This window comes from Dioszegia hungarica (assembly GCF_025882075.1).
Source record: "Dioszegia hungarica strain PDD-24b-2 chromosome Unknown MKK02contig_16, whole genome shotgun sequence".
In the NCBI taxonomy this organism is placed as follows: domain Eukaryota; kingdom Fungi; phylum Basidiomycota; class Tremellomycetes; order Tremellales; family Bulleribasidiaceae; genus Dioszegia; species Dioszegia hungarica.
In genome coordinates, this window is record NW_026515773.1 from 930,316 (window position 1) to 953,244 (window position 22,929).

Below are 22,929 nucleotides of genomic sequence, written 5' to 3' on the forward strand. Positions count from 1 at the left end.
CCGCAGCGGGAGGACAATGGATGAAACAAGCGGGAGCAAACCTTATCTGAAACACGGGGAAACAAGCTCAACGAGTGCACGGTCCGATGTGCGTGAAGGTCCGTTGTCCTCGCCATCACGTCTACTCATCTACCATATCTCGCTGATACCATACTTGCAGACTACTCATATCATCATTGCAGACTATCCACACCATCAGCAAGGATGGGGTTCTCGAGCCTCGCAGACGAGCTGGCGGATGTGTTTGATCAAGGCGAAGGGACGGGTGGGCGGAGCTTGGCTGATGAGTTTGGGCTGGACTTTGGCTTGGACGAGGACGTACAGGGGGACGGTGAGTGGCTCATAGCGGACTGAAGACTCTTCAGCCCACTTCGACACCCACCGGCATCATCGGATAGGACCGTACAGTAGATCATGCTGACTGTTTAGGCTCGCTGGACGAGGTCGACAATGCCCTAGATACCTCCCCCAATCCGCCTATCCTCCTCACACCCCACCTCGGCACCCCTCCCACGCCCACCGGTCGTCTCTCATCCAAGCGACGGGGATCCTACTCATCAAGCCGATCAGGCGGGATGAGCGACCTACTTGGCGAGGATCCCCTGCTGGAGGACTCGCTCGATCTTCCGCCTCTCGAATCCCCACATACGCCTCCCGCTCGAGGACCCACCTCTCCCAAGTCCACTCGGTCACCTCCTCCACGTCCACCTGACTCCTCATCCCGCTACACCCCCGCGCTCGAACGAGACCCGCTAGTCGAGCTGGAAGAGTGCATAGCGAGCACCTCGAGGCTGATTAGCGGGCTGAAGGGGATTCATCATACCTCGGAGACAACACTCTCGCTGTCCACTTCCACGTCGGCGCGGTCTATATCGTCGGTCTCGTCCAGAGGGACCATCACGGACAACTCGGCGGGGTATGCGGGGATGGACATCGTGGATCGCTTGACGGGGTATGCGGTGGGGATGCAGAAGCGGGAAAGAAGATTGGACGAGCGGATGAGAGAGCTGGAGGGATTGGCGGAGCGGTGGGAAAGGGTGGGGTATGGCGGCGCACTAGAAGTGGAGGGTGATGGCTTGTTGGCAGAGGAGACACCCGTATCGCGGCTGGTTCAGGATGTTCACCCCGACCCCCTCCTCCCAACCTTGCTGATCCTTCGCGAGACGCTCCACGCCCACTCGTCCCATAGCCTCGCAACACAGCGGCAATTTCGGCAGATACGGGGAGCCATCCAAGGGGCCAAGGAGCGGGACGAGGCGGAAGAGGCTGCGCGGAGAGGTATAGAGGCATGGGAGATCGGTAGGGTACAGGAGGGTTTGAAGGGCGAGGGAGTGGGCGAGAGGTTGGCCAGGCTGGTAGCGGGCTTCGAGGGCACTCTAGCATCATTTGAACGGGATCTGCGGGAGAAAGTCAGAGCTCCGTCACTAGCAATATAGGAGATGCACATACGTAGAGAGCATAAGACGACCATGCGAATGTATAGCAGCGAAAAGAAGGTAACAAGATACGCTATAGAGTACAAATTGAGCATGATACAGTGTTTCTTTTTGGGCATCCACCAATACAGCACTCTCCTCCCTTCAGACCCCTGACCTGCCCAACCGTACGCGTCCCCTGCTTCTCTCTGATCAAGAGCTGTCTGCTTGGTCAGTCGTCACACGCGCGCCCGACATGAGGAAGATCTCTCACTTTCCACGCTCATACACCCAGCTGCTCCAACCCTCAGACGAATGTGCTAGAGGACTGAGTCATCAGCTTTAATCTCTAGGCCACCTGAATCTAGAGTACTGTAAAAGAGAGATCGACTTACCCGCCATACCTCTTCGTTCGCTAAAAGGTCATCCCACTCCTCAATCCCCAGTACCTCTCCTTCCGCATCCAGATCTTCCGGCTGATCTTGCACTTCCTGCTCCTCAATCTGCTGCTCGCCTTCCAGAGGACCTGTCTGGATCGGCTCCAGTTCTTCTGGCCGATACACTTTGCCCTTGACCCAAGGCACCAACATCCTATGAGCCTCCAATACCTCCGTCCATTCCTTCTGATGCATGATCCTGGGCTCGCCTGCTGGGCCGAAGAATCCTTGATTCGACGGATTTGGAGTGGGAGGCGTGCCTTTACGATTGGCGGAAGGGTCCGACTGATGGTCCGAAGTGAGGGAGGTTGCGGACGAAGAGGACGATGATGATGATGAGGGTGATGAGGAAGCGGAAGCTGGGGAGGATGCGGAAGAGGATAAGGAACTGGTCGAATAGGCAGAGGAAGGTGAAGCGTAGTGGGAAGGGCCGAAAGTCTGGTTGTGGGAGTCCGGGTCGAGGTCCTCGAGGGTCGACGGGTCATACCACATCTTCTCCTCCGCTAGGGCCGCATAGTCAAGATAGTTCAGGTATGAGAGGTCAAGCTCCTGGTGCTCCAGCGATGACGGTGTGGACTGCCTGATATCGTCAGCGCGGGCGAGGAATAGGCAGCTCCCATCAGCCTTCGGCATGGAGACAAGGCAGACAACCGCGCTCAGTTCTGGCAAGTATGCTAGGACTTTGCTGCTCCCATACATGCTACTCACGAGGAAATGTACTCCGTGCCATCAAGAACCACAGACACTGAACTCCAGTACTCCGCTTGCTCTCGTACCTGCCTGGCCTTCTCCAGGGCCTCCTTCCGGGTACACATAGAGGTGATGTAGCCGTCACCCCCACCAGTACGTCGAGGGCGGCGATCCTTTTTGCTTGTCTTATCAGGACCCATCGTACGAATGTGTCAGGACTGAAGAGTGCGTCGATGTTGGTGATGCCTCCGAGCAGGGTTCCAGGTATGCGTGAGAAAGAGGAAGTGACAGACAGGGCCAGTGACATCAGCACTCGTTACGTGTCATTTGCCACCCTCAGCACAGCATGCGTGCACGCCTCCCATGGCGTGGCATTTGCGGAGACACTATTGATAGTGCGGGACTTGCCGGTCTGTGGGATTAGACCGTTCAGAACGGTGAGACCCGGTGGGATGTCAACAAGTAAGGTGGCGAGTCAACGGTGTCAGATCGCCGAGGGGTTAGTGAGGGATATATTTAATCCCGATGTTAGCTTCGAGTCAGCGGTGAGCTCGTTCCAAAAAAGAGTAGAGTATCATACATCAACTTGTCCGTTTAGAAGTCAGTACGAAGCTCACTGCGAAGGGCGTAGACGACGTGCATGAGGAGTACAGGGCGCGGACAGATGAGGAATGAGGAGTTGGCGGAGTTGGTGGCGCCACACCCAATTTTGATACCACGAAGCAGTCGTGGACATGGAGCTATCGGTGAGGTATGAGTACTCGAATAACCGGACAACGGGCAGTGGGACTTGGTGGAATAGGGGCAGAATGGAATCGAGAAGGAGAATCAAGGGGGTCCACATGGATTGGAACATCCCTTATGTAGGTCAGATCGTGTTGGAAATCAGGCGGTAAATGGCCTCAATTGGCGACGTTTCCCCTGTGACACCAGTCTACTCCGCGACAGATCGCCTAGATTCTTCCGTGACTCTGATAAGGAGAGTACATATATCCGGTCTGTAACCGGATGCGGGAACCCTACACCGCCTTTACTTGAGCTACAGCAGGTTAGACGCGTCGCGTGTCGTCTTATTCACCTCTACTCGTACAGCTTGGTAGCGTGAGCTTGTATGCGATCGGCATATGGGCTCTTCGTTCAGCATATTTGCTAGCAAGATGCGAAGTGGGGACACGTAATCAGAGCCGTCTCCAATAGTCCAGCATACATGGAGGGGGTCTTGGACTTGGCGGATCGTAATGGTATATCCGCCTCAGAATGACATGATATTGTTCTTCTCCGGGTTTGTGTGATTGCTGGTAGCTCCAGCTACTGTCTCGTGCCACACAGCTCCGTGCGGGCAGGCGTTACTTGCACGTTTGCATGGCAAGGCAATGTATGTCATGCACAAGAACCCCTAGGCCTCCCCCACCAAAGCCTACGCACGGACTCGGGTTTCATCGGACCTGCAGCGAGTTGGTGCAGAGGAAGCAGGCCACTGAAGGATGTCCTCAGCCTCTACACATATCAGGCACAGTACATTGATCATATCAGCAACCATCCACACCCTTCCGAAGATTATCGCTCGCCGTACATATCAACCCCTTATTTGCACCTCTCACCGCTTCGACAAACCCTCAAGATGCCGCTCAATCTCACCCCCCGCCCGCCGCTCCCTCCCTTCACCTACCCCTCCCTATCTCAGCCGCCCCAACCCGCCATTCGAAACAGCATTGCAGCCGGCTCATCCACCTCTGCATCTCGGCCACCCGCTGACTTCCTCCCCGAGCGCGATATGCAGATGTTCGGCGCACACCCTGTTGGCAGTCGACAGGAACTGGGGAGGGGGCTGGTCAGGTGCCCAGAGTGTGGGAGGTCTACGATGGAGGCGAGCTTCGGAGAGCATCAGCGTGAGTTGTGAGACCCACGAATGCGAGAGCAGACGCAAGCGCAAGTGATTGACCCGGATAGGGAACTGCAAGCATGTCATTGAGGGCATTCCGCTGGTTGCGAACAAGAGAGCAACGTCTGGCAAGAGTATCAAGACGAGTGAGAGCAAGAAGCGGAGGGCGTCGGATGGTAGGTCTCGCTTTCCTCAGACATGGATGTCTTCGCCTCGCTATGAAGAATCACTACTAACGACGCCTAGATTCGGAAGACGGCCCATCCCGAAAGAAACCGTCCAAGCAGCCGACCGACCGATCTATCAATGTTCCTCTTGCTGGTGCTAACACCTCCGGCAAGGCTGTAGCTGGCGGAGATGAGCCTGCAAAGGCTGCCAAGCTGAAGAAGAACGAGATCAAGAAGATCAAGAAGGAGCAGGAACGATTGGAGAAGAAGGAGATCAAGGACAAGGAGAAGGCAGAGGCAGCGGAGCGAAAACGGATGCGGGGTGAGTTCAGCGTTCTAAGGTGTGCGCCGGTCATGCTGACATCTAGTATCTGGTCCTATCAACCTCGACAAGCAGTGCGGTGTGATCAACGACAAAGGCCACCCGTGTGCGCGATCCCTCACGTGCAAGACCCATACTGTTGGGGCTAAACGAGCCGTTCTTGGCCGTACGAGGGGTTACGACGAGCTCTATCTCGAGTGGCAGCGGATCAATAACCCCAAGTTTAAGGAGCCGACAAAGTACGTTCCGGGCAAGAAGGCGGGCGGGACCGGCGCGGTCGGAACAGGCGCTGGAGGGGGAGGCAACAAGGGACACGGGCGGTCCCGAGGGGACGAGGACGATGGGACGGGTGGGCGCATGATGGGAGAGGCGGAAGGGAGGGAGTTGGTACAATTCACGCGGATGGCAGGGGAACGGTGTGCCATCATCGTCAGATCGATAGGGGCGACACCAAGCGGGAACACCGGGCGACTACACTATCCGGCGCCGGGGTCCTCGGGCGCAAAGGCGAAAGCACAAGCGCAAGCCGCGGCGAGGAATCGTCAGCGGAACGTCGCGAGTCGGACGTATGGCGGCGGCGGCGGCAACTTTGGCGGGTCTACCTCATGGGGCGCGAATATTGGTTTTGCGGATGTCGGGGATATGCTTATCCAAGCGCTATCCGCCCGGCCGCCTCGGATCGAGCCGCCCAGGATGGAACAGCCCCAGCCTATCCGTATCACCATACCAGCTGGAGCGGCGGCGGGCATTGGCCGGAACGACGACCCCGCGCAGGCTTCAGGGCCACCCAAGAAACGAGCGGGAGGTACCGCCGGGCAGGCGCAAGTACAGCCGGCGCAAGGATACGGCGGCCCCATCGGAAATGGCCATATACAGGGACAGGGCATGCCGCCAGGTACCCCGGCACCGATCTATAATCCTGCGCAGGCGATGAACGCCCAGGCGATGATTGCGGCTGCGGCGGCTGCGGCGCAGATGGGACTCCAGGGATTCCAGGGCGGAATGATGAATGGGCAGCAGCAGCAACAACAACAGCAGCAGCAGCAGCAGCAGCAGTATCAACAGATGATGCAGCAGCAACAGCAGCAACAGCAGCAGGGGATGATCCAGCAGGGGATGATGCAGGCGGGCATGGCGGGATATGGGCAGAGCTAGTTGGAGAGATGAGGCGAGACGGGGATAGAGGCAGGGGGAAGAAGCCCAAGGGCAGGAGGGCGGGAAAGAGGCGGAGGTCGGGGGAAGGAGGGTACAAGAGGGGGAGTAGTGGTGGCTAGGCTGGGTACTTGTACTTTATGGAACCGTTGTAGCTTCATTTCGTCTTCGCATGCTATACTGATTCGCTATCTTGGCTTGCACTCTGTGACTGGTCCACTTTATGAGTTTAGTCATCTTCATTGTTTAGATAGCGATACAATTTACAACTTCTACCTTACTGCCATCGAGCCTAATCCTCATCCATAGGCTCGACCTCGTCATCAAAAGGTTCAGCGCGTATCGTCCCCTGCGCCCCGCTCTCCTCATCCGAATCGGCCACCATCTCTGTTGCAGCTGCGCTCTGCCTCGCTCGTCTCGTCCCGTGCTGATGACTCGGTGTTCCCTATAGAGTCAGCTAAAATTCCTCGACCCGGAACTCGGAAGGATCTCGACAGCTGCACTTACATTTGTACCCGTCGGCTTGACCCCGCCCGTCAATAGCTCATCCTCATCCGACAAGTCAGAAGATGGCCCGGCGGCAGAGGGACCAGCACCACCTTTGGTTGAACCTTTGGCGTGGGTATTGGTTGGACGCCTGATGACTGCATTGGGGAATAGGGGATTCTTGGAGCCGGTCAGAGCGGGGAGAGTGTCGTTTGCGTCGACCGAGGAGGGGTCTTCATCGTGGATCGTAGGGTTTTCGTCGCGGAGTTCTGGCAGTCAGCTTGGATCGGGACTCATCCGCGACTGGCTGGAAGGACAGGTATAGGGGATGGGGATGGGTGGAAACTTACTTTTCTGTTTCCGCTTCTCGAGAGCTTCCGATATCTGCATAGGCATAGGGATGACATCTTGTTCCGTCAGCTCATGACCTTACCACAAGATTGGTAGGTCGAAAGGGAGGAAGGAGGGTGGGAGGGAGGGAGGGAGGGAGGGAGGGAGGGAGGTTGATCAGTAAGAAGATTTTTGGGTCCTGCGGTCCGGAGACCTCCAAGCGATTCTGATACTTTGTATTCATCATTTCGGGGTGGGCGGGTAGGGAGGTGATTTGGCAAGAGAGTGGGCAGAAGAACAGCTTACCTTGCAAGAAGCTGAACTCGTCTGAACGGGCAACGACGGAAGCTGACGCGTCAGCACACCTGCGCAAAGACTAGCAACGGTAGGGGTCGCTGGAGGAAACCACATACCCATGTCGCGATAATTGACAATCTTCCGCTTGTCAAGCCGAGCTTTGGTGTATCCTTCCTCCATAAAGTGCTTGATGAAATATTCCTAGCTCATCAGCCAAATCCTCTCCCATTTCCCGAACGCCAGTGTCGGCGAGAAAGCGCGACTCACAGTAGCAGCAGCAATCAGAAAAGTCGCCTCGGCGCTCATGGTGTCCACGTCCTTGTCGGCCTTGATGATCTTCTTGACGCGAGCGATGGGGAAGAGGGTGGTTCCGGGTTGTTTCTCAGCGAGGGATTGGCGGGACTTGATGACTCGTTTAGCTTTTGCTTTTGGGGCAGCTGGGAAGATCAGCTGAAGCTCTGCTGCAAAAGAAGCAATCACAAATCATACAGCGGAGAGCAGGACTCACCCTGTGCCTCTCCTCCATCCTCCTCCTCTTCTTCCTCAGCCTCGGCATCGTCCTCCGCACCGGCCCCAGGCGCCTCCTCTGCCTCTACTTCAGCCTCAGCCTCAGCCTCAGCGTCTACATCCGCGTCGTCCTCGTCGTCAGAGTATGACGATGGGCCAGCCAGGCGGCTCTCGGCTGGCATAGGAGCGGGCTCATACTCCACCTCCATGTTGCGGCATAGAAGCGAGTGCGGGAAGAGAGAGAAAGAGAAAGAGTTTCGCGTTTTGGGTGGGAGAAACGCGTAGAGTGGGAAGGATTACGTCAGATGACGGAGTTCAGCGGGATCCCCGTGTCTCCGCATAACTCGCTGCTGCAAGCCAGCCTCTAGTCTGTGAGCAACATCGTCTTCCTCCATCCCACTCGCTATAGCAGTTGCCAGATCAGACAGCTATACAACATCCTGGCCACTGCTCCAGAGAGACTGATAGGCCGTCCGAAAGGTGTATGGTGGGACAGCTTCAACCACGCTCGCCACCACGTAACCCCGTATCGACCCCTTCCTCAGAGGAAGGATGGCGCCCACTCCCGCCCGGCCCCCAGCTGGGACGCCAGGCTCGCAAGCCACCAAAGCCGCCACGCAGAAGGGCAACATGAGCTCTATACTCAGCAATGTTGATCAGCTTTTCATCACCGCGCGAAAGGGGGCTTTGAACATCGGCAGTTCGACCTATGTACGTTTGCGGGGCCATCCTTTCTTGGCTATCTTTAGGCTCTGGTAGCTGACGACCTAGCTGCGAGGCGCTATTCTGGAACATCACCGATATATCATCTTCCACGCTATCAAGGGTGGCAAGTCCAACCCCCTGCTCGATATCCCCGAATCGCTCGACCCGAGTCTGATGCCAATGGGCCAGCCGAGCCTCATCCCTCCGGCCAAGTGGACGCAGTTGATCACTGCCGCTGAGGCCGAAGCGAGGCAAAAACTTGCAGAGGGAACCCTCACAGCTCCCAAGCTGGAGCCTTCGGCCTCGACTGCGTCCACGCCAGCTTCTAGCCCCGCGTCGACGACTATAGGTGTCCGGCCGCCATCCATGGCGGGCAGGCCACAGGTCCGGCCAGCAGGAGCAACGGGGGCGGGCTCGCCAGCTCCATCTGCTGCGCCATCCCCTGCAGGTACGCCACTCCTCGCGCCGGCGATCATTAGGCAGGCACCGCCGCCGGGGGTGATGAAGGGGGATGAGCTGAAGCGATGGGCTAGCATGCCAGCTGCCGAGCGGGTCGAGCATATGCGAAATGTGAGTGGCCGGGAGTAGTCATTGTCCAGATATGTGAGCTGACGAACCAGGAACCCGAGTTGAAGCGGAGGTTCGAACAATCGGTGAATTGGTATCGGGGCCAAGCGAGGGCAAAGGAGATGGCCGCTGCGCAGGCTCAGGCTTCTCAAGCTCAAGCGGGCCACTCAGCCGGACAAAATCAAGCCGGACCTTCCAACTCGCAACCATCCGCCACACTCGCCAAGCCCAACACCACGACCACACCCGCCCGTCCCCCACCCACCAACACTTCCGCTTCTACAATCGCGATCCCCACTCTTCCCCCTACGCTCCAGAGCTCCAACCCTACGCCTGTCCTAGGCAATCCCGGATTTACGCTCGCACAGCCTCCTCCTCCCCGTTCCAACAATGCTCTTCAGGGCCAAGGCTCGTCTACATCGACTTTGCAATCCTCGTCTAATTTCGGCCCGTCCGGCGCGAACGCGGGATCGGGATCAGCGGGCCCATCTCACCCACCTCCACCACTGCGAGACCACCACCTCGATCCAGCGCTGGCGGGGGCGTATGTCCCTCCGCCGCCGATGCCGCCTGCGCCGCGGCGGATCCCAGAGGAGCCCGAGGCAGATAGGCGAAAGAGGAAGTATAGGGAGTGGACGGCGGAGATGGGTGCTGGACTGGAGGTCGAGTTGGGGCTGGACGAGGTAAGTCCCTATGGTTGTCAGATCCGGCGGGATATAGGCTGATATGATCAGATTCTGAATGAGGTGGTTGATAAGTTCATCTTGGATGTCACGCGCGCGGGGATCAGACTGTCAAAGCATCGAAAGTCAGACAAGGTCGAATTGAAGGATCTAGCCTTTTATGTCGGTAAGTCCCTCGTGCAACCCAGATCAGGTCAAGGCGCGCATCAGCTGATATGACAGATAAGCAATATCATATGACTGTCCCCGGCTTTGACGCGCATGTACCCAAACCCCTACATCTACCTGTGGATACGGAGGAGCGAAAGCGGCTCAGGGCTGTCATTCCGCGTACAATGAAGAAGGCGGAGGAGGAGGCGCCGGCGGTAGCGGGGGCAAAAGCTAGTGGTACCCGAGACGCCAGCGCTGCGGCGGCCAAGGAAGGCGGAGCGGCGTAGAAAGCAAGGGGCAAAGCTCAGGAGGTCGATGGTAGCTAGCTAGTTGTGTACTTTTATCGCGAGTCATGATCTGTACTCATGCATGTTGTAGCTCATATTTATGGGGTCTATGTTTTTATTTCACCTTCCTCGTCGAACGACTCCCACTTGGCACCGCTCACGATCCAGCCCGTAAAAGGCGGTTTGACTTCGCCTCCTATCTCCTCGAGCTGCGGAGCCTCAGTTGATGACAATGGTCCGCACTTTTCAAAGCCGGGTATCAACCTCGGCGGCCCTGCCACTCCCCTCAAGAGCGCCTTGACCGACTGGTATGCTGTCCCCTGCTTTTTATCATAGTACGACCCCCTCGCCTTCCTCCTCTCTCCGTCTACCTCCACCGTTGTTCCGCCAGACATGCAGTCTTCCAATCTGGCCCCGGCGCGCATCATCTCCAACTTACACACCCCACTCCGCCGCCTTTCTTCAATCGGGACCAGACCCGGCGGCTTCCACGATACGCGCCGATCACACCCGTTGAAGAGGTGTTCGGTGGTGTATCCCTGTGGGGAGAGGTAGTGTAGGACAGAAGTGGGCTGGGGGGAGGGCTCGGATCCGGGATGGAGGGAGGAGATGGTGGGCTTGTCGAATGGGAACAGGAGGGGAGTGAGGTGGATTGCAGGTCGGGCGAGACGGAACGGCGCGTGCAAGTGGGCTGTCTGATCAGTCTCGGTTCTCCAAGTACTATGCTGACAAGAAGGGAGAATTATAGTTGAGAGATATCACTTACGTTCTAGGGTCTCCAAGCGGCCATACAAAGCCTCTTCGACCTCAGCCTTGATAGCCTCCTCCCAGGTTTCCCCATCCGCGCTCTTCCAGCCTACCACATCCCCTCCTTCAAATTCTCCCTGTCCGGCCGGAGCATCCCCCACGCCCCCAATGACCACACTGTCGAGATATACCGGCTCGATCCATCTGCCTAACAGCCCGCCCTGCAGACCCAGGACGTTCCAGCTTGCGATCTTGTCAGAGCAGGACATGCTGATTGAAGGGAAAGAATCGGGACGGCCGGGTTTGGTTCGGAGGGAGGAGGTGTTGGTGTAGCCGTTTCGACCGCGAGATGTTGCGCTTGCTGGCGGGCCCTCGATCTCGGCTGGAGGACGGGAAGATGAAGTAGATTCTTTCAACACAGCCATGGCTTTGGGCTGGTGAGCGGCTGTGTATAGCGTAGAGGCGTTTCCGCACTGCTTCCTCAGCCTCTTCTCATCCTGTTTCGGCGTATTGAGGACGAACATACAGGTAAAGCCGAGACGTATAGGTGCACCCCTACCCCCTTGCGCATCCTGAACCGGAACGCATTTTCCCGATGCTCTTCTACAGCCTCTAATACTTCGCTGCCTCCGCCTTTACTTAGCGCAATAGCCTCTTCGGCGAGATATCGCCCCAACCCCCTTTTGGCCAATACCTCGGCATGCGAGTCATGTAAGGTATCGCCACACGGCGGGAGTCTGTTCGTCGGGAGGCATTTGACGCCTGATCCGAGCGAGATCAGGCGGAGGTCATGTTGAGGCGTAAGCGTAGAGACGGCGGCAGGAACCGGGAGGATAGGAAGGGAGAGGACGATAGACGCGAGGATGGTCCATTCGGGTATACCGTTAGAACGGACCGTGGGCTTGAGGTTTTTGGGTAAAGCCGCGTACGACCGTAATGTGAGTTGAGCTATGGTGGAGGGAGGTATAGTGGGCAAGGCATCTGGCATTGGCAGTCAAGCTCAAGCCCAAGTGATGGTGAAGCAGAGCGTACGAGTAAGAGGACCTGGACCGTGCCTGGCTGGCGCCAAAATAGAGATGTCGTAACGCGTTGATCACCGCCCAGAGCCCCATGCACCAGCGAGATCCCCCTTTTCGATAGACAGAGAGAAGTGGTGGAATGGGTTGATGCTTTCATACCTCACCTTGCCACTGGTACACCTTCTAGACAGCTGCCATCTCCGCTCGTTCGACAGGGAAGAAAAGTCGAAACCCTCGCGGCGAAAGAAAGAGTGACACAGCTGTGAAGTCGCGCGGTCAAAGCGGTGATCTTTCCGCTTCGTCCTCTCGACCGGTGCTGCGGAAGCTCGACAGGGACCGCATTGCTGCGTTCTGCGCTGTATAGCGTATAGATCTGGGCTTTGCACACACACTCAACACTAGGGGCGGAAAAGGAGGTCGACAACCAAAACAAAAGCAAGCGAGAACAGCTTGACGCGATCTTTGCAACATCAGCACCTTCGGTCGTCGCTCTTCTCCCGCAACCGCTCTTCGCTCGACACGATGGCGGAATCAGCGTCTGCTTCGGCGTCGGCCTCGGCTGCGTCATTAGTAGGCGATAAGGCGAATCCTACGTTCAAGATCGTGGGTATTTGCCTGGCTATAGGCAGTGGGGTGTTCATTGGATCGAGGTGAGTAGAGTCTCCTTATTGTCTGTTACAGGCTGCTTATGATGAAAAAGGCGAGAAAGGAAGCTGATAAGATAGTTTTGTAATCAAGAAGAAGGGTCTGTTGAACGCTACGACCAAGTCGGGGAATGTAGCAGGGGAGGGGCATGCGTATTTGAAGAACTGGATCTGGTGGACTGGTACGTTCTGGCCATGTCGAAAGGGCAGGGTGAAGAGCTGATGATCACAGGAATGATAATGATGATCGTTGGGGAAGTTCTCAATTTTGTGGCCTAGTAAGCTCACTGCTTGTCGGAGTCGGGACGCAGAGTTGACTCGTAGCGCTTTCACCGAAGCTATCCTCGTAACGCCTATGGGCGCCTTATCCGTCGTCATATCCGCCATCCTCTCGCACTTCTTCCTGAAAGAGAGCTTGACCCTTTTCGTAAGCTCCTTTTCCTCGGTTCATATCCATCCAGGCCGCTCGCTAACCGCCAGGGCTGGATAGGCTGCATCCTCTGTATAATCGGAGCCACCATCCTCGCCCTCAACGCCCCCGAACAACAAAGCGTAACCACCATCGAAGGGTTCAAGCACCTCTTCCTCCATCCGGGCTTCCTCGTATGGGGCTCGCTGTGCATCATCGTCAGTCTCGTGCTCGCCTTTTGGGGCGCCAAGAAGTGGGGCAAAACGCACATGATGGTGTATGTGACGATCTGCTCGTTGATTGGGGGCGTCAGCGTGAGCTGTACGCAGGGACTAGGGGCGAGTATCGTTACGAGTATCGGAGGGTGAGTCTTGGATTTCAGAAGAAGGTGGTGTGAAGGCTGACGAAGATAGGAATAATCAGGTCAAGTGAGTAGGATAGCTGGGGGGACCGGGTGAAGATTGTGCAGTGCTGATGGCGTAGAAACTGGTTCTTCTGGTTCTTGTTTGTGTTCGGTAAGCTTGTTCTGACACGATGTGTGGGTCATGAGCTGACGTCTTCAGTGGTTGTCACTCTGCTGGTCGAGTGAGTTGACAAGTAGACGGAAGCCGCAATCTCGCTGACTCGGCAGGATCAACTACCTCAACAAGGCCCTCGAGCTATGTGAGTCTCAGCTATCATCATGCCCCTTGCGCAGGAAACGGCGCTGAAACCCCAGTCAACACGTCGATGGTCGTCCCAGTCTACTTCTGCACCTTCACCACCGCAGTCATGATCACCTCCTTCATGTAAGCTTCAATACATCTGAGCTTGACCTCTACTGACCAGCAGTCTTTATCAAGGCCTCAAAGCCTCGGCCGTCTCCCTCATCACCATGGTCCTCGGCTTCATCACCATCTGCCTCGGTATCACCCTCCTCCAGATGTCCAAAGTCGACCCGACCAAGTTCAAGGGTCTCGGCCGGCGCACCACCATTCTCATGCAAGCCGCGCGCGAGCCCGTTGAGGCGCAAAGCGAGAAGGAGGAAGTCACACATTTCGAGGACCCGGGTATGGACGCCCTTCGTGGAGGCTTCGGCGCCGTGGGAAGTATCATCCGGGCTCGGAGTGTGTCGAGGCGGATGAGTCTGAGTCAGGCGGGATTGAGCGGTGGGAAGAGGTGGTATGAGATCAGTCCGAGCGATAGTAATCTCAGTACGCACGGGATGGAGAACCTGCGGAGATACCAGCGTGAGTTATTTCGGGCTTGGCGAAGTTGGGAGAGTACTGCAAGGCTAACGTGCAGTTTCTGATACGCCGTTGCCGCATGATGCGATGGACAAGATAGCGCAGCATCGATCACCGCTGTCTTCACCCAGCTTGGCTAGTCAGGGCCATAGTCATGAGTTCCCTCCTCCGCGGTCCAAGTCACATCTCAAGGTCAGCCAGGACTTCTACGGTTGGTTGGACATTGACGCTGACGTGTCAGTTTGAGGAAGAAGACGTGGTGCACCAGTACGACCCAAATCGACCCCACTTTGCCATCTCCACCCATCAGCCCCACCCTCCGCCTCATCGGCGGACTCATACCGATCCCCCAATCCTGGAATCGATGGACGAGGAGGCCGACTCGCCCAATGATCTCAACCGTCCTCGGGCACTGACGAGCCCTGCTCAGCCTCAGGCGCAATACCTCGCCGCTGCGGAAACATCCCCATGGGACTACCCTGATCCGTATCAGACCCTCACACCGGCATCGTCTCAACATCAGCACCGGCCCCTACCAGACACAGACGCAGACGAGCCGCGGCGCCCGCGCGGTCTGGCGTCACTGTTTCATCTGGGCGGTGGCAGTAACGGGCCATCACCAAAGGGATCCCGCTCGGACCTGCACGAGTACCCCAAAGCAAAGAAGCACGACGATGAGGGGGAGGAAAGAGATAGGCTATTTGATGGACGGCCAAGCGAAGATTTGTATCGGAGTCCACCGGGACGAGGGGGAGATGGGGAGAGTTCGCCAGAGAACAGTCCGGTCAGATATACGCAGAGGCTGTAGGGGTCCGGGATCAGGGGAAGCGGGGCAGGAGGGAGTGTAGGTTGTAGTTATCCATCTGGCTAGTGTCGATCTCAGGAGTATCTACGGTACTGCACGCGTATAGAACTGTCTTTGCTCTGCTCTCACCTCAGCGCCTCAGCCCCTCGCTGCCTCGCATGCCCCTCGCATGACGAGAGGGCGATCTCCATGGCATACCGGGAGATCGACGTGGCGTCCATGGTGGGGATAAGTGGGGGTTATAGATACACTGCCGTAATCTTGCCCGATCGCGACGTTTAGAGTTTGGTGCGACTTCCGAGCCAGAGATCCAGCTCGCTCAGTCAAGCACACTAAAATACATCCCACAAGAGGGCTGGTAACTAGCAGCGAATACAAGTCAAGGAGCTCAGAGAGGGAGCGACTGCTGCTGCTCACGGATCGGCCAGGTAGATCGAAGGTCCTTTCGGTGCGGTGCAGCAGCTTGCTGACAGCCAGAACGCTTCGTCCAGCTGCTTTGTTTAGGCGGACCTGCCGCGTCCTTTGCGCGCTCGCATAGAAGCAGGCGCATCGACGGCTACACTACCTTGACGACATCGCCGGCATCGCCCTGCACCTACGCCTGCCATGTCGCGCATGCACCACGTCCCCAACTTCCTCCGACGGCCTCATGAGGATGGCTCGAAATCGGATGGCGCGCGCGCAGGACAGCATTCCGCCCAGCCCGGAACGTCCCACGGTCAGGTCCATCCTGACGACAACCCCATTCCGCACTTGCCGCCCTCCGCCTCAGGCTCCGGCGGCATGCAATCCAGCTCGTCGCGGTCCCGCACAAAGCCTACCTCTATCGCCTTACCCCCAGCCCTCCCCCAATTCGCCACACCCCACGCCAAGCACCACCATTTCGAGACGTACCTCGGTCCACCGCACGCGGACGTGCGCCAGCCCAGCGCAAGTCCCGTTTCGATGGGCGGGAACCCTAATCGAGAGATGTCCGACGATAGCAGGTCGGAGTACACGTACAAGGTCGGCCAGAGTAGCCAGGGAGGATACAAGGGGAGCAGCCCGGAGGACAATGCTGGTCATCGGTACGATGGCAACCGGAGTCCTCGGTCTCAATCTCCCGCGAGTCCTCGGAGTCGTCATAGCGGTATGACGCCAGATGAGTCTGCTCGGAGGCTGTACGATGGGCTAGCTCGGAGCGGGAGTGGAGGGAGCAGCTCCTTTGCTGCAGATGGCGGCGAAGCGGATGTGGAGCAGGATCCCCGGCGGCGCTCTAGGGTGGAGCAGGACAAGGCTCGCGTCTTCGCCAAGCGCTTCGGCGAGAAACCTCCCTTCATCCTCGACCATCCTGATCGACAGAAGGCGACGAGCGAGCAGTACCCCGGCGTCGTGCTGGGATCGTTTGCGGGCGGTATTGGCGGACCAGGCTTTGGGTTTGGGGAGCACTCGGTCGGGATCGGCGAAATGGATGGCATCCTTGATTTCTCTCAGCCGAGGCAGGACGGACGGCACGATAGTGCTTCGGGCCCCGCTCCGAATATCGCCCCGTGGCTGGCGGAGGACAAGGCAAACGAGTCGCGCTCGAGCTCGGCGGATCGGAGCGGTACACATACACCCGGAGACTTTGCGGCTTCGCAGTACGGCTCGCAGGCGTCGCTGCCCCAGGTCAGACGGAACGGGACGGAGCAGAATCTGGCGGACGGGGCGGCTTCCTCTTCGACGTCGCGGTCGGGTAGTCATCCCGAGATCTTCCCGGTACCTCCCCCAGACTCGTCGGCATCGTCTATAAATGACCAGCATGCGCGTCACGGCTCGACAGACTCGGTACAGACCCTCCCGGGCGGCCAGCAACCGGCATCACTGAAAAAGATGCCTCAACCCTTCGGAGATCAGTTTGTGGCGCCTGGCGGAGGCAGAGGGAGCGTTGCTGGGAGCAAACTGCGATTGGGCAGCAAGGCTTCGGACTTTGGGAGCACAGGAAGCGCCGACAGTGGGAAGCAGCGCAAGGGATTGTTTGGGGGCTTTCTCAAGCGCAAGCCTACTGGTGTGCCTACAAACATCGGTCAGTTCCAGCCGTGTACTGCTGAAGGAGGCGCGCAGCTGACTTGCTAGCCGACTTTGGACCGTCAGATGGCTCGCAACGCGGCTCTACCTCGTCTAGGGGATCGACCTCCTCCTTAGCGTACAAGCGGTCTCATCCCGACATGTCGCCAGTGTCCCCCATGGACCTCCGTTCGAGACAGCAGTCCTACTTCATGGAAGATATGGCCTCGCCTACGGACGAGCGCAAGGGAATGGACTTTGGGACTATCCCCGAGGCGCGGGCGGACGAGGCGCGGATGGACACAGGCTTATACCTCGATATGAACCTGGAGGATATGTCTGGCATCGTCGATACGAGCCGGAGCATTCCCCAGGCTCAGCAAGGTGCTGCATCATCCATATCAAGCACCCAAAACAGCACCTACTTCAGCTCGTTGGGGTTGCAGAGCGCACCGACAAGCGATAGCTTTGCGACTACGGCGGGAACCGATTCGAGCGGCGGCTCGTCGGGCAGCGCGGGTGCTGTTGCGCCAGGCAGACAGGTCGTCGGCGAGGCGGAGAGGAATGGGCAGCAGTTCATGCGGACCAACCCATTCTCCGGCTCGCCCACCGGCTCCATTGACTTTCGGCTGGGGACGCCCCCGTCTCCGCAGAACCTGTCGCCGAAGGGTATCCATCCGATGATATCAATGCACAACCAGCCTCGTCGGCCAAGTCAGCTCCGGAATGTCAAAATCGGGTCATTCGACTCGGACGGATCGTCGGACTTACCGGAAATGGGTCTCCAGCCCCTTGCGCCCGCCTGGGCGGCAGCGGGTCCGGCGACTCAGACGGTCTTCAACGATCCGTTCCTCGGTGCCTCGGGTCGACCGCGCACGGCGGATGGCTCTTCGCCTGCCTCGACCCACGCCGGGTCCACCTTCACCACTCCCCAAGCTATATTTGACGGCACATTCCCTGCTGCACCCATAGCTGCGGACGCATCGGCGCCTGCTGGAGCTGGTGCGGATGCCGCGGCTTGGGCAGCTCCAGAGTCATGGGGTGTTGAAGCGGACGAGGAGGAAGAGGAGGAAGAGCAGAAAGAAGAGTCTGGCTCATCCCACGGCGACGAGGACGAGTGGGACATGGCCGATGGGGTGGGCGGATCAGGGGATGAAACGGCGGAGGACATCCAAACTATCTCGCGCAAGCCTCCGCCGTTCGGGCATGGTTCGCTTGGCAGAACGTCGGGCCAGACCGGATCAAATAGGGGAAGACCAAGAACGGGTACAGGCAGACCCAGTACGACCAACAAGGTCGACAGGGGTCGACCTGGGACAAGTGGCAGTATAGCTGCTAGCAATGTACCAGTAAGTCCACTGACGTCAATGCTGGAGACGGCGCTAATAACTTAGCATTGGGTCCGGATCTACCGCGCGGACGGGACCTTCGCGGTCATGTCGTTCCCCCTACAAACACCTACTGCGGATATCATCAATACCCTATCGGGTGCTAATGATGCGCCGGCGGGAAAGAAGGTGACGACGAGTATGAAGCTGTTTGTGCGAGAAAGGGGACAAGGTATGTTTGTCGAGCTTCTGTAGGAAGCAAAGCTCATGAGCTAGATCGTATGCTGTCACCACTGGAGAAACCGTTGGTCATCCAAGACCTACGACTTCGACAGGCTGGGTATACCGATGCGGAGCGGCCGGAGGAATTGGGCAAGGACGACTTGATGATTCTGTGCAAGTTCATCTTCCAAACGCCAGTCTTACCAGTCATGGACCCGGTAAGTCTCAGAATTCAAGATATGGACAGGAGCTGATCATCAGGACGAGGAGAACCAGTACGACTCGTTCGAGTTCATCGATATCGGCGGCCGTGACCTCCAGACCATCCCCATCTTCCTCCACCTCCACGCCCACAATATCATTATCCTCAACCTCTCGCGGAACCCCATGACCGACATCCCGCTCGACTTCATTCAGGCCTGCACGGCGCTCAAGGAATTGCGGATGACCAATAATGCTCTCAAGCGTATTCCCGCATCCATTCGGGCCAGCACCAGTCTCTCCCGGCTGGACGTCTCGAGTAACAGGATCGCCGATCTCGAGAGTGTCAATTTGCACGAGATCGGTACCCTCCTATCGCTCAAGGTGCAAAACAATATCCTCACCTCGATCCCGACGTACTTTGCGCAGATGAAGGCGCTCAAGTACCTCAACATCTCCAACAACAAATTCGTCACGTTCCCGGCGGTCGTTTGCGGGATGGACACGCTCGTCGATCTCGACGTGTCCTTCAACAACATTACGGAGCTCCCGTCGGAAATGTCCAACCTTCAGTCGCTGGAGAAGCTGGCGGTCTTCGGTAACGAGCTCTCCCAATTCCCCGAGTCATTCTCCACTTTGGCGAACCTCCGGGATCTCGACGTACGGCGGAACCGATTGACAGACTTGACGGCGGTCTACGCCCTGCCCAACCTCACTCGGCTGCAGGCGGACTGGAACAATATCGTCACGCTGGACGCGCAACTCGGGGCAAAGGTCAAGACCTTCTCGGTTCCCCACAACTCCATCACTCGGTTCACGCTCGCCCCTATCGTCGGCGCCACGGCCGTCACGTACAGCCTGACCAACCTCAACCTCTCCCATGCCAAAATCTCCACGCTGGCGGACGAGGCGTTCTCGGGCCTGACAAACCTCGTCGATCTCAACTTGAACTTCAACCAGTTCACGCGGCTCCCGGCGACTCTCGATCGCCTGACCAACCTGGAGATTTTCAGCTGTACCGACAATATGCTGAATGATCTCCCGGTGGGTTTCGGCAAGATGCAAAAGCTGCGGGTGCTCAACGTGCACAACAACAACCTGCGGAGCCTCCCATCTGATATCTGGGGGTGCGGATCGCTCGAGAAGCTCAATGCGTCTTCAAATCTGCTGCAGCAGTTTGAAGAGCCGCCGGAGGATCTGGTGGGGATGATGGGACCGGAAGCGGCCGAGGTGGCCGCGCGAAAGATGTCCATCATCTCGGAACCGGGCGCCAAAATCGTCATGCCCCTTCCGCCCGCCGGTCAATCCCTGCTCAAACTCTTCCTCGCCGACAATCGCCTGAACGACGATGTTTTCCACCAGATCGCCGAGATGCCCAATCTCCAGGTTCTCAACCTTTCCTTCAATGACATTTACGAGATTCCGCCGGGGACATTGGCGAGTGTCAATCGGCTCGAGGCGCTCTACTTGTCGGGAAACAAGTTGACCAGTCTGCCGAGCGAGGATCTGGAGAAGCTGCAGCGGTTGACGATCCTGCATCTCAACGGCAACAAGCTGCAGACGTTGCCGTCGGAATTGGGGGCGATCAAGACACTGCAGCATCTGGATGTGGGGAGCAATGTGTTGAAGTACAACATTGCGAATTGGCCCTATGACTGGAACTGGTGAGTTGCTCAGATTTTCCTCAGGAACCAGCTGATGAGCAGGAATTGGAATACCGCTTTGCGATACCTCAATCTTTCCGGGAACAAGCGGCTCGAGATCAAGCCAACAAGCGCGCAGGAGATGTCTCATACCCCTGCGCTCCGCAAAGAGCTCTCGGACTTTACCGCACTCACTCATCTCCGCGTCCTCGGTCTCATGGACGTCACCCTCCGTATCTCGGCGCTTCCGGACGAGACTGAATCCAAGCGGGTCCGGACCAGTTTCGCCGAGGTCAACGAGATGCGGTACGGTATCTCGGACATCCTCGGTACGAATGACCATCTCGCACTGTTCGACATGGTCAACCCAAACTTCCGGGGTCGGGACGACGAGTGCCTCTTTGGGATGTTTGGCCGGTCTCAGCCAATCAATCCCTGCGGCCGGATCGCCAAGTTCCTCCAGGAAACCTTCGCGGATGCGCTTGTCAACCAGCTGGAAATTCTCGGACCGGACGAAACGCCTGTTGAGGCCCTTCGGCGCAGTTTCTTGCTGTCCAACCGAAAGACGTTCGAGTTCTTTATGAACGAGCAGCTTCATCGGAAGCGCTCAGTCAACGGGTCGGCGGGGCCGGACAGCATGTTCAAGAACTGGCAGCCCGCGCAAAACTCGCCTCTGCGCACCGGATCGTCCGCGGCTGTCATCTACCTCAAAGGGAAGACGCTGTATATCGGGAACGTCGGCGCCAACCTCGTGGTCATCTCGCGAAAGGGAGAGGCGGAGCTTTTGACCAAGCTGCATGACCCAACGGAGCGGGAGGAGACGGCTCGGATCCGGCGAGCCGAGGCGTGGGTCAGTCCAAAGGGGCTGATCAACGAGGACAAGGAGCTGGATGTCTCGCGGGCATTTGGGTACTGGCATCAGTTCCCAGCTGTCAATGCCTCGGCGGACGTGGCGGTTCGTCACCTCGCGGAATCGGACGAATTCCTCATCATCGGAAACCGGTCGCTCTGGAACTGCTGTTCTTACCAGACCGCGGTCGATATCGCGCGGACGGAACGGGACGACCCTATGATGGCCGCTCAGAAGCTTCGAGACTTTGCCATCTCGTACGGCGCGGACGGGAGCGTCATGGTCATGGTCATCAATGTCTCGGACCTCTTCTTTGCGCGGCATCACCGGTCTCGTGCGTTGACGAGCGCGGGCGGTCCGATCGATCAGGAAGGAGATCAAATTATGGGTGTGCGGCGGAATATGCGGAGGCGATACGAGGAGGTCGGGGACCGGACACTCAATCGGCTACAGCAGGAGATTGAGCCACCTCAAGGCCAGATCGCTATCGTCTTCACGGATATCGTCAACTCGACGCATCTCTGGGATACCAACCCCGGGATGCCGAGCAGTATCAAGATCCACCACAATCTTTTCCGTCGGCAACTTCGGCTCGATGGCGGATACGAGGTCAAGACGGAAGGCGACTCGTTTATGGTCTCCTTCCAAAACGTCCTGTCCGCTCTGCTCTGGTGCTTCAATTGCCAGATCCTCTTGCTCCAGCAAGAATGGCCACGGGAGCTGCTGGATGCGCACGACGGGAAGGTCGTCCTTGACTCCGAGGGCAACATCGTGCAGCGGGGTCTGCGTGTCAGGATGGGCGTGCACTGGGGCGCACCGGCGTGCGAGCGAGATCCTATCACCAGGAGGATGGACTACTACGGGCCAATGGTGAATCGAGCGGCGAGGATCAATGCCTCGGCGGACGGAGGGCAATTGATGGCGAGTCAAGATGTCATTGGGGAGATCACGGCGATTAGGGAGTATCTCGACGGGATGGATGAAGAGGGTTTGAGCGATCTCCCGCCAGAGATGAAGAGGGAGGTGCAGGAGCTGAGACGGATCGGGCTGGAGGTGAAGGATATGGGAGAGCGAAAGTTGAAGGGTCTCGAAGGTGATTCTACATGTCTTGCTGCGAGTGGTGGCGCTGATGAGCAGTACCTGAAAAGTTGCATCTCTTGTACCCCAAGCTCCTCGCGGGTCGCTTCGAAATCTCGTCCAACATCAACAAGGCAGTCGAAGCCAAGGCGCTCCCTCTCATGATCCGCGAACCCAATCAGATCGACGTGGACCAAGTTCGCCAGCTCATTTCGGTCTGCCTTCGCCTCGAGGTTCTTACGTCGCCGTCGGCAGCGAGTATGATCGAGGCGGCCAGACCGATCCAGCCGCTCAATTCACCATTGTTGCTCGGCTCGCCTAGTCAGGAAGTCAGCAGCGTGTTTGGTATGGCACTCGCCAGGCAGAATCCGCCGGCATATCTGGGGCCGGCTGTGCGGGATGATATGACGGATGAGGAGTTGGGGTTGATCATTGAGAGCTTGACGACAAGGATGGAGAATAGCATATCTAGCTTGGTGAGTTTGTCATTTCGCAAGTCAAGGTCATGAGCTGACTTGCCCAGTTCTTGAAACAGCTCGGAGGGTTCTCCGCTATCCTCGAGGCACTGGAAGGCTCTTCGACTATAGACAAGCAACGCCTCATACAGGCCCTGGCGATGATGAGCGGGATGCGGGGAACATAGGAGAGATGAGGTG

At 57.7% G+C, this 22,929-nt stretch overlaps 8 protein-coding genes across 8 annotated transcripts; 5 read left to right on the forward strand and 3 right to left on the reverse strand.

Annotated features, from left to right (window-relative positions):
* Positions 1–204: 204 nt before the first annotated feature.
* MKK02DRAFT_38440 (uncharacterized protein) lies at positions 205–1,436 on the forward strand (the record flags this gene model as incomplete). The annotated part of the gene is made up of 2 exons (XM_053090103.1): positions 205–331; positions 430–1,436. 2 exons carry the CDS (start codon positions 205–207, stop codon positions 1,434–1,436), a joined length of 1,134 nt encoding a protein of 377 aa, XP_052943559.1.
* Positions 1,437–1,764: 328 nt separating this feature from the next.
* Positions 1,765–2,742, reverse strand: MKK02DRAFT_28551 (uncharacterized protein; the record flags this gene model as incomplete). The annotated part of the gene is made up of 3 exons (XM_053087583.1): positions 1,765–1,773; positions 1,811–2,432; positions 2,561–2,742. The coding sequence occupies 3 exons, from the start codon at positions 2,740–2,742 to the stop codon at positions 1,765–1,767; spliced, it is 813 nt and encodes a 270-aa protein (XP_052943560.1).
* Positions 2,743–4,163: 1,421 nt separating this feature from the next.
* MKK02DRAFT_38442 (SCA7, zinc-binding domain-containing protein) lies at positions 4,164–6,068 on the forward strand (the record flags this gene model as incomplete). Its single annotated transcript, XM_053090104.1, has 4 exons — positions 4,164–4,431; positions 4,493–4,600; positions 4,671–4,913; positions 4,960–6,068. 4 exons carry the CDS (start codon positions 4,164–4,166, stop codon positions 6,066–6,068), a joined length of 1,728 nt encoding a protein of 575 aa, XP_052943561.1.
* A 289-nt stretch (positions 6,069–6,357) lies between these two features.
* MKK02DRAFT_38443 (histone-fold-containing protein) lies at positions 6,358–7,894 on the reverse strand (the record flags this gene model as incomplete). The annotated part of the gene is made up of 7 exons (XM_053090105.1): positions 6,358–6,510; positions 6,573–6,820; positions 6,902–6,958; positions 7,188–7,229; positions 7,295–7,379; positions 7,446–7,615; positions 7,687–7,894. 7 exons carry the CDS (start codon positions 7,892–7,894, stop codon positions 6,358–6,360), a joined length of 963 nt encoding a protein of 320 aa, XP_052943562.1.
* Positions 7,895–8,237: 343 nt separating this feature from the next.
* On the forward strand, positions 8,238–10,077 carry MKK02DRAFT_38444 (uncharacterized protein; the record flags this gene model as incomplete). Its single annotated transcript, XM_053090106.1, has 5 exons — positions 8,238–8,396; positions 8,457–8,960; positions 9,011–9,640; positions 9,692–9,806; positions 9,863–10,077. 5 exons carry the CDS (start codon positions 8,238–8,240, stop codon positions 10,075–10,077), a joined length of 1,623 nt encoding a protein of 540 aa, XP_052943563.1.
* Positions 10,078–10,184: 107 nt separating this feature from the next.
* On the reverse strand, positions 10,185–11,812 carry MKK02DRAFT_17785 (uncharacterized protein; the record flags this gene model as incomplete). Its single annotated transcript, XM_053085841.1, has 3 exons — positions 10,185–10,768; positions 10,844–11,297; positions 11,351–11,812. 3 exons carry the CDS (start codon positions 11,810–11,812, stop codon positions 10,185–10,187), a joined length of 1,500 nt encoding a protein of 499 aa, XP_052943564.1.
* A 553-nt stretch (positions 11,813–12,365) lies between these two features.
* Positions 12,366–14,930, forward strand: MKK02DRAFT_28556 (magnesium transporter NIPA-domain-containing protein; the record flags this gene model as incomplete). The annotated part of the gene is made up of 13 exons (XM_053087584.1): positions 12,366–12,493; positions 12,569–12,669; positions 12,720–12,765; positions 12,812–12,914; positions 12,968–13,260; positions 13,310–13,324; positions 13,380–13,411; positions 13,460–13,481; positions 13,528–13,559; positions 13,615–13,684; positions 13,728–14,125; positions 14,181–14,314; positions 14,364–14,930. 13 exons carry the CDS (start codon positions 12,366–12,368, stop codon positions 14,928–14,930), a joined length of 1,941 nt encoding a protein of 646 aa, XP_052943565.1.
* Positions 14,931–16,058: 1,128 nt separating this feature from the next.
* MKK02DRAFT_17893 (adenylate cyclase) lies at positions 16,059–22,916 on the forward strand (the record flags this gene model as incomplete). Its single annotated transcript, XM_053085855.1, has 9 exons — positions 16,059–16,953; positions 17,022–18,301; positions 18,347–18,512; positions 18,557–18,720; positions 18,764–20,367; positions 20,410–22,289; positions 22,331–22,520; positions 22,596–22,749; positions 22,797–22,916. 9 exons carry the CDS (start codon positions 16,059–16,061, stop codon positions 22,914–22,916), a joined length of 6,453 nt encoding a protein of 2,150 aa, XP_052943566.1.
* Between the last annotated feature and the right edge of the window lie 13 nt (positions 22,917–22,929).